The following is a 15,096-nucleotide window of genomic DNA, read 5'->3' as shown; positions in this document are numbered from 1 at the left end:
GTACATCAGCACAACCATTCACGCAGATCTGCTGTCTAAACGTGCACGCACACCGCACGTTCATGTGCACATGAGACAGGCACATCGGTAAAAACAAATGGTGAACCAAAACTAGTTACTTTTGCACGCTGGAGGAAAGACAACACAATGGCTGAAGTATTTCTTTTAGACAGGTTATGTTATGTTTTAAAACTATTTTAGTGACGCAAAGCTGATGTAGATTGCGTTGTTATGAATGGGTTATATGCACAGAAGTTTGTTCAGCAACTGAAATCTTCCGGCAAAAGATTAATGTGACTATTTTCAGTTCATATAGGACCTTTTACAGCATTGATAATGTATATTTTTATTTAGCTTAACAACCAAACATCAGTAAACAGTGTTATTCCGCCAAGCCTGATTTACTGATGTGAATTTGGTTTTATATTCACATTGGTACATTTTTGAACAATGACAACCTGTGACGCACTCCCTATATTGTATACCATGCTACTCTGAATATTCGGTCTGAAATAGCATTTAAGTATGGCTTAGTAATAAGTGTAATTCCTGCACCCCGCTGACCAACCACCAAGCATACAGTAGTCGCTTTAGGACAGAGCGCATGAGAGAGTGAAACCAGAGATCCTTGCATGCAAGAAAAATTGCACATTATGACAAGTTTTGCTTGCTACACAACTGAAAACGTGCTAGATGTAATACAGTTTTTCGTTGAGAACTATGGCATTATAAAGTACTATAAAGTTTTCTAACTGGAGAATGACATGATCTAACGTAGTAGGTTGACTACTGTAATCTTTAAGGTGCACACATTCGTGTTTCAGGAGACGTGGCTTTGGACGACAGGGCTTTGGACTGTGTTTCAAAGATATTATGCGAACCGGTTAGCATTTTGGCAGATCACCTAGTGCACTTTTAATTCCAATATAGCAACTAAATTCCATTTAGATCATTATGAAAGCCATTTGCACAGTCCAAACAACAGCCACTTCCTGTGAGTTTCTGGAAGTCGCTTCATTAAAAATGAGCAAAGAGTCATCTCTCTCTCTCTCTCTCTCTCTCATCAAATATGATTATAATAGTTGATTAAATCAAAACTGATGACATTCTGTGATGTTTTGTGGTGCCATCCGCTTTGAGTTACTGTAAACCACACCATCATACTTGATAAAACCACAGATATTAAATTAATCGAAAATCTAAGTCATCACCCACATGCAAGTCAAAAACAGTTCCTCATTGAGCAAAGGCTAACTTTAGCTCTTCATTTCCATCCTGTTAGATTTCCATCCTATCAATTTCCATGAAGCAGTGACATAATCAAATGATATGCTAATACTAACCAGAGCCTGACCTGTGTGTGCGTCTTTAAGTTTGCCACATAAAAAACTCCTCCAATAGAAACACATACAATGGACTGCATTTCAGACTGTTACATAAAGCGTAGCGGGCAGAGATCCTGTCATGTGTGATCTCTGTAAAAACACAGACTCCCTCTGAGCTCTGTGTCATCTTTCTAATACTCACTGTCCCTCACAGCCAGTCAAACAGTTGGAGGAGAAAGTGCTAGTCATCTCACCAAGTCCAACCCTTAGAAGCTGTTTAGCATTGCTAAATGGAAAGACAACATGCTTAGCCTCTTATGCATCCCCACGGCACCCTAAGATTAAAAGCCTGCACCGCAAGGGATCCGAATAAACAAACTAAATGGAGAGAAATTACATCTAGGGCATTTTCTAGGTCCTGAAATATAGATTCCGCAGCCCTTGCTAAACTCCTTTTTATGGTTGTGATTCATTTCACGTTTGCTCTTAACTGCAGTCTGTCATCCAAAGTTACAGCAATCCAGTGTTATTTAGTATCATTCATATACTCTTGTTTAAATGAGTAATTATGTGTTTTTGTCACTTATAATGGATGTCTATAGATTTATTTAGTCATTTTAGTACACCACGTTAAACTAAATGAAAATGAGATTTATTTATTTAACATGTTTTTATACTTAAATAGGTATTTTCATTCACTCATTCATTCATTTTCCTTCGACTTAGTGCCTATATTAATCAGGGGTTTCCACAGCGGAATGAACCGCCAACTTATCCAATATATGTTTTACACAGCGGATGCATTTCCAGCTGCAACACAGTACTGTGAAACATCCATACACACTCATTCACACACACACACACACACACACACACACACACACACACACACGCACACGCACACGCACACACACACACACACACACACACACAAACACACACACACACACACACACACACACACACACACACACACACACACACTACGGCCAATTTACTCTGTTCAATTCATCTATAGCGCATGCCTTTGGACTGTGGGGAAAACCAGAGCGCCTGGAGGAAGCCCACACAAACAGGGGGAGAACATGTAAACTCCACTTAGAAATGCCAAATGACCCAGCCGGGGTCAACAAATATTTTAGATTTAGCTCATTATAATAACTTTGATTTAATGATCACAGCTTTACTGCTGCAATTCCAATACTATTCATCTGCCAGTTACTAAAAAAATCATTAAAATTTGAATAATGGAAAAAATTATAAACAATTGAGTAAGAATTATTCATATCAGGAGATATTCAACTCACCCTTAAATTCATTCATTCATTGTCTTTTCGGCTTAGTCCCTTTATTAATCAGGCGTCACCACAGCGGAATGAACCGCCAACTCATCCAGCATTTGTTTTACGCAGTGGATGCCCTTCCCGCTACAACCCATCACTGGGAAACACCCATACACTCTCATTCACGCACATACTATTTAGCTTACCCAATTAACCTATACCACATGTCTTTGGACTTGTGGGGGAAACCGGAGCACCCGGAAGAAACCCACGCCAACGCGGGGAGAACACCCTTAATTTATCAGACATTTAAAAGTCTAAAAGTGTTAAGAAATGACAACTGTTCAAGCTATTGTGTTTTTTTTTGCACAAGAACAAAATCATGGGGTTAGGGTTTATTTTACGTAAGTAGAAGTTTTGTAGGGTTACTGTGTTAGGGAAGATGCGGTTAAGATTGTATCTAAATTTATAGTAAATGCATAGTGAAAAAAGTACATGCAAGTCTGCTGATGATTAACACTAATCTTGAAGAATTTAGTCAGTGAACCTAAATATTTGGTAACCCTTTATTTTGATGGTCAATTTGAGTATTAGTAGACTGTCTACTTAATATCTGTTGATACTGCTCCTTCAACAGACATTTAACTGACTATAAGAAACTTTGTAAGTACATGTCAACTTACACTAACCCCAACCTAACAGTCTACTTATAGTCTAATGAGAACTAGTTGGCATTTAGATGCAATGTAACTTAAATTCAACAAACAGACCATCAAAATACAGTGTGACCAAATATTTACATCATTCTCTATTGAGGTTTTACAGTCTGATGGATTGGGACTATTTTATTTCAGACTTATGATTTGAAAAAGATAGTTTCAGTCTTTTTTTGGAGAAGAAATTCCCTAAACACAAAAGTGCCTCCTATAAAGTCAAACACAGTTTTGTTATGAAATAGATCTATAATCTGCACATGCAAAACAGCCACTAAAAATAAAAATCAAACAAAAAAACTTTATACAAAGCACCATTGTTTTTGCATTCGAACATGTAATCATGTGAACTCTGTGAATAGGTGGCGGCGGTACTGTCCTCACATCAGTTTCAACATAAAAAAAAGAAAGAAAAAAACAGTATTATAAGTATTATCATAGAATATATACTATAAAATACACAAGACATGTCACTCCTATAGTGTTGAATGGGGAAAAGTATAATGGTCAATATGGTGAATAAAGCCCTGCCTTCTAGTACAGGAGCTAATCATTGATCGATATAGAATGACGATACTCTGAGGGAGGGGCTCAGACCAGACGTGATTTTTGTGTTATTCAAACGTTTAGAAATTAAACTAAAAAGACAGTTGTTGTTTAGTTTTATTGGTGGTTCCTAATATGAAATGTAATCATAGGCTTGGCAAGCAATTCTGGAGAATTTGATGTTTTCCCATTTAAACAGAATGCCTGAGCATACTGAGCATAGAGGCGTTTCAATGATGGCCGACGAGTGAAATGACTTGTCTTAAAGGCACTTTGGTATTATTTACTGACAAAAAACTGCTCCTATTATTTATTTTTAAAATGTAAAGCAGTCAAGCAAGACTTAAGATGCCTGAAATCTTCAGAATCACTGGTGTAGGATGAATAAACACTGAACAGATGAGCGAGAGGTTAATAAAGCGCCAGTCTCCTGACCTTGCATGTCTTGTTCTTGTCCGGCTGGCAGGGTGTGCAGGGGGCACAGGGCTGGCAGAGTGGGCTGGGCGGGTGTGGGAGGTAGTATCCTCCAGGACTGTAGTGGCAGCAACCGTAAGGTGCGGGGAAGTGTGTGTACCACAGATCCTGACCCTCCTGACATTTGGGACAGGGAGACAGAAAGCCCTTCGCCTGGACCTTCTCCACATTCACCTTGGGATTCCTCATCCACCTGCGCACCTGAAGGCAAAACATGACAGAGTTTGACAGCTACACATTACATAATAGGTGATGGTGCATGGAAATTGTGTGGTGATGAACAGAAGGATTGGGGTTATACAAATTAATTCCAGAAAAAAAACATCTACTGATAAATATCTGTATGATTTCCATGACATGATAATAAAACTAACATCATTTATGATGAATATGTGAACTCCCGGAGGAAAAAATTGTGCTTATAAGTCAGGATATTTAATGATATTCTTTTATATTTTACTTTATTTAGCTTAAAATTCCTTAGGATATATAAAAACAAAAACAAATGAGACTGAAGACATTTAGGGCCCTATCATACACCCAACGCAATAAGGTGCAAGACGTGCCATGACATGTTACTATTTTCAGAACAGCGCAACTCTAATTTTCATGTTTTGCGCCACGTTGTTTAAATAGCAAATCCATTTGCACCACTTAGTGGACTCATGGGTGATCCGGTCTCGAAAAAAAGGTGTGTTAAGCCGCATTGTTGGCGCATTGTTATTTTGAGGAACTAAAATAGACTGTGCAATAGACCAGCTGAAAGCAGGTCTAAAGTCCAGCGCAGAGCATGTTAGTTGTGTGCCTCGCTTACACATTGCTTAATACACACAGGATGTACAGCAATATGCAAATATCTTTACAAATGAAAAGTAATTAAAGGATTAAAACACTACAAAAAATAATATTTTCTACATAAATATAAAAACACTGCCTGCATGCCGCCTTAATCTCTGGGGGCTTTTTTCAGTTTATTCATGACAACTTGCTTTTGTATAATGCTATTATTAATAATACTATTATTAATTATATGCATATTTATATTTGTTTTATTAAAAACAAGCTTAGATTTGTCCACCTGTCAGGTTTTGGACCATACGGGGCATAGGATGTGTGTTTTGATATAACCACACTTCGTTATTATTGTTCATTTATTGGTTTGCTGAAAATTTGAACTGAATTTAGAAATAGTTTTGAAACAAATCTTTGCGCTTAACAAATGAAATTAATTATGTAGGCTAATGGATGTGTTCAGTGGAGTGCGTACAACAACGTTTCCTTATCCACGAAAGAGAGAAAGAGAAAGTATAGGCTGATTGGAGGAAGTTCGCTCTTTATCCTTGTGCTGCAGATGGTCTGTTTAACTGTTTTCTTGCTAGTAAAGCATTCAGTTTTTACACTTACAAAGTCCGGCATGTAAATAGCAAATGCGCCATGGCACGACGCAACTGACTCTTAAAGGGAATGGGAGATGAGACTCTGATTGGTTTAATTCATGTTTTGTTCAAAACATACCCATAACTCATTAAAAGAATAAGCACAACCCTGTTAGACCATGCACCACAGTGCAGAGCAGATTTTTCCGTCTTTTAAATAGCAAAAGTGGATTCGGACACGCCATTAATGTTTTTGCACCCTGCGCTTTAGACTTTGTGCCTAGATCATGAAAACAGAGCCCCTTATGTTAAAATAAGACAAAGTGAAAAAAATGTGGAGCAAAAATAATAAAAATAAATCCTAATAAAAATAAATAAAATATAAACAGAAATAATGCTAAGAAGCATTAAGAAAAAAATAACAAGTGAACTTAAGCAATATGATTTATAATATAATATTGTTTCTTAAAAATAAAAAAACAGGAATGTAAAAAAATATATAGTATAAAATAATTCATAAAATACAAGCAAAATGGTAAACTGGGGAACAGAGTTTAAATAAAACAATTTAAAATATACTAAGGGGAAAAAGAAAATAATCAGGAAAATAAAATGTAAAATATTCTATAAACTTTACATAATACTCAAGCATTAAATTAATTAAATCATGTTAAAATAATTTGATGTAAATAATACAAAATATAAAATGATGCTCAAGATCAATGAGCTAAACAAACAATTATGTAAAAAAAAAAATAATGCAAAAAATAAAAAGGGTGTTGGTGTGGTGCATGGCGGAAGGGTGTTGAGGACGAAACTGAGCGGGCGGGGGGTGTCGCGGACGACAGTGAAGAGGGTTGGGGAGTCGCAGAAGAAAGCGAAAGTGAACAGCAGATGGGGAAGAAGGGCGGTTGAGGAGGGGGGTTGGTAAAAAGAGGTGCCAGATCAGATCTCAGAGGTGATGGACAAACTCTCAGAGATGGCACAAATTAAGCCCTGGGTGTTTCCCAGTGTTGGGTTGCAGCTGGAAGGGAATCCGCTGCATAAAACATATGCGGAATAAGTTGGTGGTTCATTCCACTGTGGTGACCCCTGATTAATAAAGGAAAGAAGCCAAAAAGAAAATGAATGAATGAATGAAACTAAATATAAACAAAAAGGACCAGGGGTATTATGGGTATTAAGAATAAAAATAAAATATCAAATAATAAAAAAATAAAAATAAAATGTGATTTAAATGTAAAAAAAAATATTTATTAAAATTTATTTGTATTTAAATAAAACTAATAATTAGAAATAAATGTACTGAAAACATAATTAGATAAAATAATGTAAAAAAATTATAAGACTAACATATTTCTTTGATGACCTTACACTTTTTTAAGCAGACTTTAATAGTTTGGTAACCTTTTTGTGACACTGAGATCTGTGCCTTTAAATAAGACATAATGTGAGATTGCATAATATTCACTGTACAACTTAATCTCATCTAGGAGAAATGAACTGATCTTCCATCATGTGTGCTGGAGCACTGCGTTATGCAAAAGAGTCCATCTGTCAAATATCGCGCTTTTCAAAGCATCTCAAAAGATCACGTGGAAACATCTTGAGTTGTTTATGGTTTGAGGCAAATCTGTGAATGTGAATTTTGGATGGGTGCATTTTGTTCCAGTACCGCCAGATTACACAGCAAGCGGCGTCTCTGGGTTGAGTCTTTACAAGCTCAACAATGAAATGTGAAAGGCGTCCTCCATCGCCAGCAGTGACTGACTAAAAGAGGCAGGCCACGGGGTCATATGTCTTCTTTGTAGTTTACAATGTATTTAATGACTTCAATCCCTTGAGTGAAAAGCAATTTTCTAGGCCCCAGGAAATCCTGGAGCTCACAGCGAGCACAGGCTGACAGATTTCCACTTCCCGCTGCAGTCCATACACAGACCAAAAACAATCTCAAAATCTATATGATCAGACCTTTGTCGTTTTTTATCCAATAATGAAAACTATGGCTGGAAAATCCCTGATATTAATGAAAACAGCGATTTCCAATGTCCTACATACGTAAACAATCACAATGTATGGTCAGCAATCACAACAAATCACTGCTCACTTGGATGCTATCTTTAATTCTCCCTCTCTCTCTGTCTCCTCCTCTCTCTCCTTTGATGGGATTTTCAAAGTTATGTCATCATATGTTGTCAATGTGGCAGAACACTACCACTCTGAGTCTCTTTGCTTTAAACTTCAAAGACCTTCCTCTTCTCTTCATATATATATATATATATATATATTTGTTATCTACTGCATTTGAAATATTTGATATGTATTAATAGTGTTACATAATTAAATTTGAACAACTAAAAGTCCAAGTAATTTTAGTTTAATAATTATGATAGAATAATAGTTAAATAAATAAATGAATATATGTATATATATAATTTATTTTTCATTTATAATGTTTAGTTTATTTTTTCTCACACGATATTTATCTTAATATGATGATATATTGATATTCAGTCGTATATACCTTTTTTTTCCTAAAGAAGAAAAAGAAAAAATACAAATATAAATAAAAAAAAACCCATAAAACATATACCACAATATTGGTTACATATTTCCCTACAAGTCACATGAACAAATACATATAAAGATCAGTTTACTCTGTGTAAAGACATACGTATAGTCAATTTCTCCCAGTATTGCAGGTATTTGTCAAGTTGTAGTTTTAAAGAAAAAGTCTCCATATTTTAAACATTACATACAATATGCAACCATTCAGATTTTTGTAAGGGCTTTGAGTTTTAGCCACTTTCGAGTTACAGTTTTCTTACAGGTTGCTAGAAATATTTTCAATAAATACTTTTCTTTTACCACTAAAATAATAATATATTCCCAATATATTATTTAATATTATTAAATATAAATATTATTTTTATATTTTTATATTTTTTATTATTATATTTTTTATATTTACAATATTCCCCAGGTAAATTGTTGTAAAAGAGAAGTCCATTCCATCACAAAAAAATATTTTGTATTATTTGTTTTACATCCTGCCAGTAACTGCAAAAGATGTGAAAATGGTTTGCTAAGTGTACTCCACATTTCCTCCAGCACTACTGAGTTTCTGTTTTAAATAAAACTTAAGTTGTAAACTAAAATAAAACTAAAAAAAATAAAGGGGTAAGGAAATTATAAGCTATAAAATAATAATAATAATAATAATAATAATAATAATAATACATTTTATTTGTATGGCACTTTTCCTGGATGCAACTCACAAACATAAACAAACAATAAGAAATAACATCAATATCAGGTAAAAAAAAAAATGGATGAAGCAATAGAAAAAAACAAATGTATAAACAAATAAAAAAATATATTGTTACATTATTTGAATATTTAAATTATAACATCAAATGTAATTGTTTGTTCATGTTAAATTAATGTAATTTTAGTAGACAAACAGTGCTAAAGTAAACTAAATGTTCATAAACTATATAAATACAAGATTCATTCATTGTTATATAAATATATTATTATTATTATTGTCACATGGGTCTAACAGACAACAAACAAAAAAGAAAAAACTATTGTTAAACAGTTAACATGAATCACACATTGACAAGCAAACTATTCAAAACATCTACAAGCCTGTGTTTCAATTTCTAAATCATTTATACTGTTTTTAAAAGCATTTAGTGAAATCAATTCTTTAAACTGCAACTTTGTTTGTAGATTATTCCATGGAAAAGGTGCTGCGTATTTAAAAGCCTTTTTTCACATCTCAGTCCACACTTTAGGAACAGACAGTTAATAAATATCCTGTGACCGAAGGCCATAGCGAAGGACAGATTTTTTACAAATCTAAGAAGGCCTAACATCTAAACATATTTTTGCATAAACTACAATATTTCAGTAAGTAATTTTATTTTAAAAAAGCAAAAATAAACCCAAATAAATATACAAACATCTAACAAATGTTACAAATAACATTCTAAACATAAGCATTATACTATAAAAATACAGTTGAAGTCAAAATTGTTTGCCCTCTTGTACTTCTCAAGTGATAGTTAATGGGGCAAAGAAATTTTAACAGTATTTCCGATAATATTTTTTCTCCTGGAGAAAGTCTTATTTGCTTTATTTCGACTAGAACAAAATGCAGTTTTTAATTTTTTTAAACACCATTTTAAAGTCAATATTATTAGCCCTCTTTAGTTATATTTGTTTCGATAGTCTACAGAACAAACCATCGCTATACAATAACTTGCCTAATTACCCTAACTTGCTTAGTTAACCTAGTTAAGCCTTTAAATGTCACTTTAAGCTAAATTCTAGTGTCTTGAAAAATATCTAGTCAAATATTATTTACTGTCATCATGGCAAAGACAAAATAAATCAGTTATTAGAAATGAGTTATCAAAATTATTATGTTTAGAAATGTGTTAAATCTGCTCTCCGTTAAACAGGAATTGTGGAAAAAATAAATAAAGGGGGCCTAATAATTCAGGACGGCTAATAATTCTGACTTCAACTGAATACTTCATGTAGTCAGTACATTCTCATGTTACATTGATTGATTTTACAGAGTTTTACTAATCAAATAAAAGTGCAAGTTTTTTAGTTAACAAGCAAGTGCAAAATTACACCAGATATTTAACAGCACACACACGACACACACACGACATCTCATCTCATGTCATCTTCATCAGACATGCTCTCCTTCAACACATCAGCCATGCGAGTGTGTTATTGTTATGATGTATATTGTCAGGCAAATGAATCACTTCTTACAGGAATCAAACGGTGAAGCAGCAGCAGCTCAATAAAGGCCTTCAAACACACCGACTCTACTGATGACTCAGCAACACTTCCATCAAACTTCAGTCGCTGGAGAAAAACACCAGTTTGTGTGTGTGTGTTTGTGTGTGCTGCTCAAGTTAACAAACCCACAGGAGCCAAACCAGGGTTGTGTTAATGCTACACACGTACGAGACAACACTGCGAGCTGACCTACAAAAGACAAACATCAACCTTGGCTCTCCAGAAGATTCTTTCTCTCTTTGTTTTGGTGTACACAGAAATTCATAATAATCCCACAAAACCATCTCACTGAGTCACTCTCTCTCTCCTTCACTCCATCTGCTCTCAGTGTGTGTGTGTGTGTGCGTGTGCATGTGTGTGTGTGGGAGTCTGGACTGAATCCCAAACCACACACACTTTCTCATCTATAACCAAAACAAATACATTCGATTTAAGTAAACACTCAAGAGTGGTCAATACAACGGTCACAATTCAAATCTGAACACTATTTATTTTATTGCAAACACTAAATCCAGAAATATCCCTAATTTTAGCATGTACGTCTGGCGTCAATCTCACATTTAGGACACAAACAGAACATTGTGTAAACACACATCTCAAAATAATAATAATAATAATAATAATGCTGAGGTTCATATTTGATATTTAACTGTTTGCTCATTTGTACTATTTTCTACCTTTAGACCATCTTTGCACATTAATATGTTAAAAATAGTATATCCATGTTTCACACTGTACATAATGCTGTAATTAATAAAACAAAACTGTATATGTCTATATTATTATTTAATAATTTCTAATAAAAACATGTTTGTGTTTGGCATGATGACAGTATATAATATTTTACTAGCTATTATGCAAGATCCTAATATTCAGCTTAAAGTTTGATTTAAAGGCTAGGTCCAAATGCAGTTTATTAACTCATGTAGGCAATGGTCAAAACTTGGGATGGCTGACGTGAAACTGATGTTTTGGCACTGTTGAGATCCTAAAGCGCAAGTGTTTCGAAACACTGCACCGAAGCATGATTCGAAACACCCAGGTCACGTGACTATGGTGGTTCGAACCACCAGGTCATGTGACTAAAGCAATTCAAAGTATCAGTCATTTCAGAAACATTTCAAGACCTGGCAAATCCGCGTTTGACTGACAGGGTTGGAAAAAACCTCTATCTCATGTAGCCTAATGGACCGTGTGCACAGAGTAACTTTGTTAGAAAAAATGGCCTGAGTTCAAATCCCGACTTGTACAAATAACCTGAAATTGTGACGATGTATTTTAATGTTACTTTTTATGACCAAAACATGACATATTTATTCATTCAAATGACCAATGTTTAAAAAAAACCATGTTACAAAAACAGAGCCTTTAAAAACAAACATCTATACCTGCATCACCCTGGAATCGAACCCATTATCTCAGCATGCTAGTCTGGAACTCTCACCGCATCACAAAATCACTTGAAGCCTCAACTCTACAACGTGGGGTTTAATACCTCAATCTGCTAAACTGTTTCTTTGCTGAAGCCGTCGCAGAGCAATACATGAAAATGACCACTACGTGTTACTGTACAGTACAGACAGGTTTCGAAACGTTTTGAAACTTCGACACATTTGTTTGACTGTTTCAGTGTTTCATGAAGCCTCGCTTTGCCCAACACTAGTCAAAACATGAACAAACAGTATCATGAAGAAAATCCAAAATCATCATCATGGTCACAGGCAAAGAGATCAATACAAGTTGCAAAACAACATAATCGAGAAACAAGGCAAGGGTCAGGAAATAAGGCAAGGATAGACATGAGAACGTTTTGTAATGCTACAGGATAACAAGACTCAGTGTGGTGTATAAAATAGTCCAGGATATCAGTCCATGGTGAGCTTCCAGCTGTCTGTACGTAATCAGTGGTGATCCGGAACTGGTGTGTGAGTAAGGTGACTGATGGGAAATGTGGTGCAGTTCGGTGGCAGAATTGTAGTTCAGTGATAGTGAGTGTTTTCAGCAAACTACAAGGGCTAGATCGCTGGTGATCGTGACAGAAGGTTAACTTAGTAAGGTAATTAAACAAGTCATTCATAAGGGGCTTATAAAAATTCCCAAGTAATTCATTTTCTTTTCAGCCCAGTCCCTTTATTAATCCGGGGTCGCCACAGTGGAATGAACCACCAACTTATCCAGCACATGTTTTACGCAGCGAATGCCCTTCCAGCTGCAACCCATCTCTGGGAAACATCCATACACACTCATACACTATGGACAATTTTAACCTACCCAATTCACCTGTACTGCATGTCTTTGGACTGTGGGAGAAACCGGAGCACCCGGAGGAAACCCACGCGAACGCAGGGAGAACAAGCAAACTCTATACAGAAACGCCAACTCACCCAGCCGAGGCTCGAACCAGCGACCTTCTTGCTGTGAGGCGACAGCACTACCTACTGCGCTACTGCGTTGCCTCAATAATAATAATAATAATTATTATTATTATTATTGTTATTATTATTATTATTAAAATAAATGTAAAAGTTTTTAAATGTATAAGTTGCTTTCTATTACTAAAATACTGTGAAAATTTTCCTGCTCTGTTAAACAATGCTCAGGAAATATTTGAAAAATACAGTATACACACAAAATATACAGTATATACAGAATTTTAAATTGTTATTTAAATAATTATTAACTTATTGCCTAGGATACTATCATTACAACCCTGTCGGAGAAAAACATAAGCATATTAAACCCTGACAAACTGTTTATACAATTCGTCAACTCCCCCTATATCATCAAATGAAACACACATTGCAAGAAATACTTTTAACTGCTAGAATTCTGCACTCTCAAAGCTGTCAATCAAATTTCATTGAAGTAAAAAAGAAGACACACTCGATCCCTGACTCAAACTAAGTTCATCCACCTTCCAATTCATCACAACATGTTCACCAGCATCTTCACCTGAATGACACTTTCACAAGTTCATCACACGCACGCACTTACCTTCCTCTTGACGAACTGGAAAGCGGAGCACTTCTTAAAGGAGAAACTCTGCTTCTCTGCATTATGGACCAGCCTAATGGCTTCTGTCCGGCCCGCACACTCTGCGGACCCCAGCGTGACGTCTTCCACCAGGAGAAAACAACACGCTTTAAAAAAACATAACAAATAGTCTTGCAACATCTAACATACGCCTGTGACTGTGCTCATACCTGTGCTGTTGTCCTCTCTGGTTCCAGCCTGTTATTATTATTATCAGCGCTGATGCTGCGAGTCTGTCCTGATGATGGTGATGCTGTTGGATTTCACAGCATATCCCTGCAGCTCTCTCACTATGTGTATATTAGAAAGAAAATGAGACGGACGGAGAAAGAGAGATGCTGCTAATGCTCTCAGTCTCTCCTTCCCTCCCTCTGTTTTCTGCAGCAGTGGATGATGCTCTCTCTATCGCAGCGTCTCTCTCCCTCTCTTGCTCTCTCCATCCCTCCTTCTCTCCGCTGCTCTGATTGTGTGAATGGAAGGATGGGGCGAAGGATGAATGAAGGCTGATGGATTGGATGGGTGTGTTTTAATGCTCTCGGAGGAACCGCTGCAGTGCTCGTCTGACTCACTCTCTGTGTTTCTCCTATACCTGTCCGCGTTTCCCTTGGTCAAGCATTGTTTGTGAATGAGCAAAGGGGTGAATGAGTCAACAGGTTCGTCATCTTGGATGGCGGAGAAAGGGGAAGGAAGATGATAATGATGATGACGATGATGGGGAGAATCGATTTTCCGATGTTAAAGATGTGATGATGAAGAGACGCATCGTCTGCTTGTCCTTCTGAGTCAGTTGTAAGAATATGAGGAGGCTGAGAACGTTTCAACACAATCAATGGAAGATTGAAGATGGATGATTTTTTTTGTGGTTTAAATATGTTGGTAAATAGTAAACTGAATAAATTGCTTAAATATGTTAATTTGTGAAATAAATATGAACGAACATTTAGGTTTTTTGGAATTACAATAAAATGCATTGATTGATTAAATCACAAACTGTATTAATAATGAATACAATTCACAAAATGCATTCCAGTACCATTTGTGAACAAGTATGGGTTTGATTACTAAAGAAATTAATGCATATATTAAATGTTTATGCAACTTTTAAGTCACTGGATCAAAAACAGGAGTGTAATTACAATATAATAATATTTTAAATAACCCTTGTGCACGGTTCAAATTTACTACCCTTTTGTTATGTTCGGGATGAAAACATCCACTGAATTAAACTGCTGAAAAAAAATGCATCAGATAAATATTTCTTTCAAATGTTTTTGGTTAATCAACCTAAGTCCTGAAAAAAGCTACCAAATTGCTCAGAAAATTACAAGATTTTAACTCTTTAATTGCCAAGTTCACAAATGATGTTACTGATGTGGTGAAAAAAACACACACACAAAATGACGAATATAAGATGTAATTGTGGAGTGTTTTTTTAACGTTTTATCACAGTCTTGGACAAATGAACGATTAGTAACAACATTGGCATTGATGCATTGTTAGATTTTCAATTTTTCTCCCTAAT

The 15,096-nt window shown here is 35.5% G+C and overlaps 1 protein-coding gene across 1 annotated transcript in view; it reads right to left on the bottom strand.

Moving 5' to 3' along the window:
* The window catches only part of sgk1 (serum/glucocorticoid regulated kinase 1), a 44,971-nt gene extending 31,043 nt beyond the window's left edge, over nt 1-13,928 (bottom strand). The window contains exons 1-3 of the mRNA XM_056448959.1: nt 13,745-13,928; nt 13,536-13,657; nt 4,303-4,542 (exon numbers count right to left, since the gene is read on the bottom strand). Of these exons, the coding sequence (XP_056304934.1) occupies nt 4,303-4,530 (228 nt within the window). The 5' untranslated portion in view covers nt 4,531-4,542; nt 13,536-13,657; nt 13,745-13,928. The remainder of the gene's footprint in view (nt 1-4,302; nt 4,543-13,535; nt 13,658-13,744) is intronic.
* Nucleotides 13,929-15,096: the final 1,168 nt, after the last annotated feature.

The sequence above is a fragment of the Danio aesculapii genome, chromosome 23 (genome assembly GCF_903798145.1).
Source record: "Danio aesculapii chromosome 23, fDanAes4.1, whole genome shotgun sequence".
Taxonomy (NCBI): Eukaryota; Metazoa; Chordata; class Actinopteri; order Cypriniformes; family Danionidae; genus Danio; species Danio aesculapii.
The sequence above is the reverse complement of the archived record's forward strand: the minus strand, read 5'-3'. Positions and strand labels throughout refer to the sequence as shown.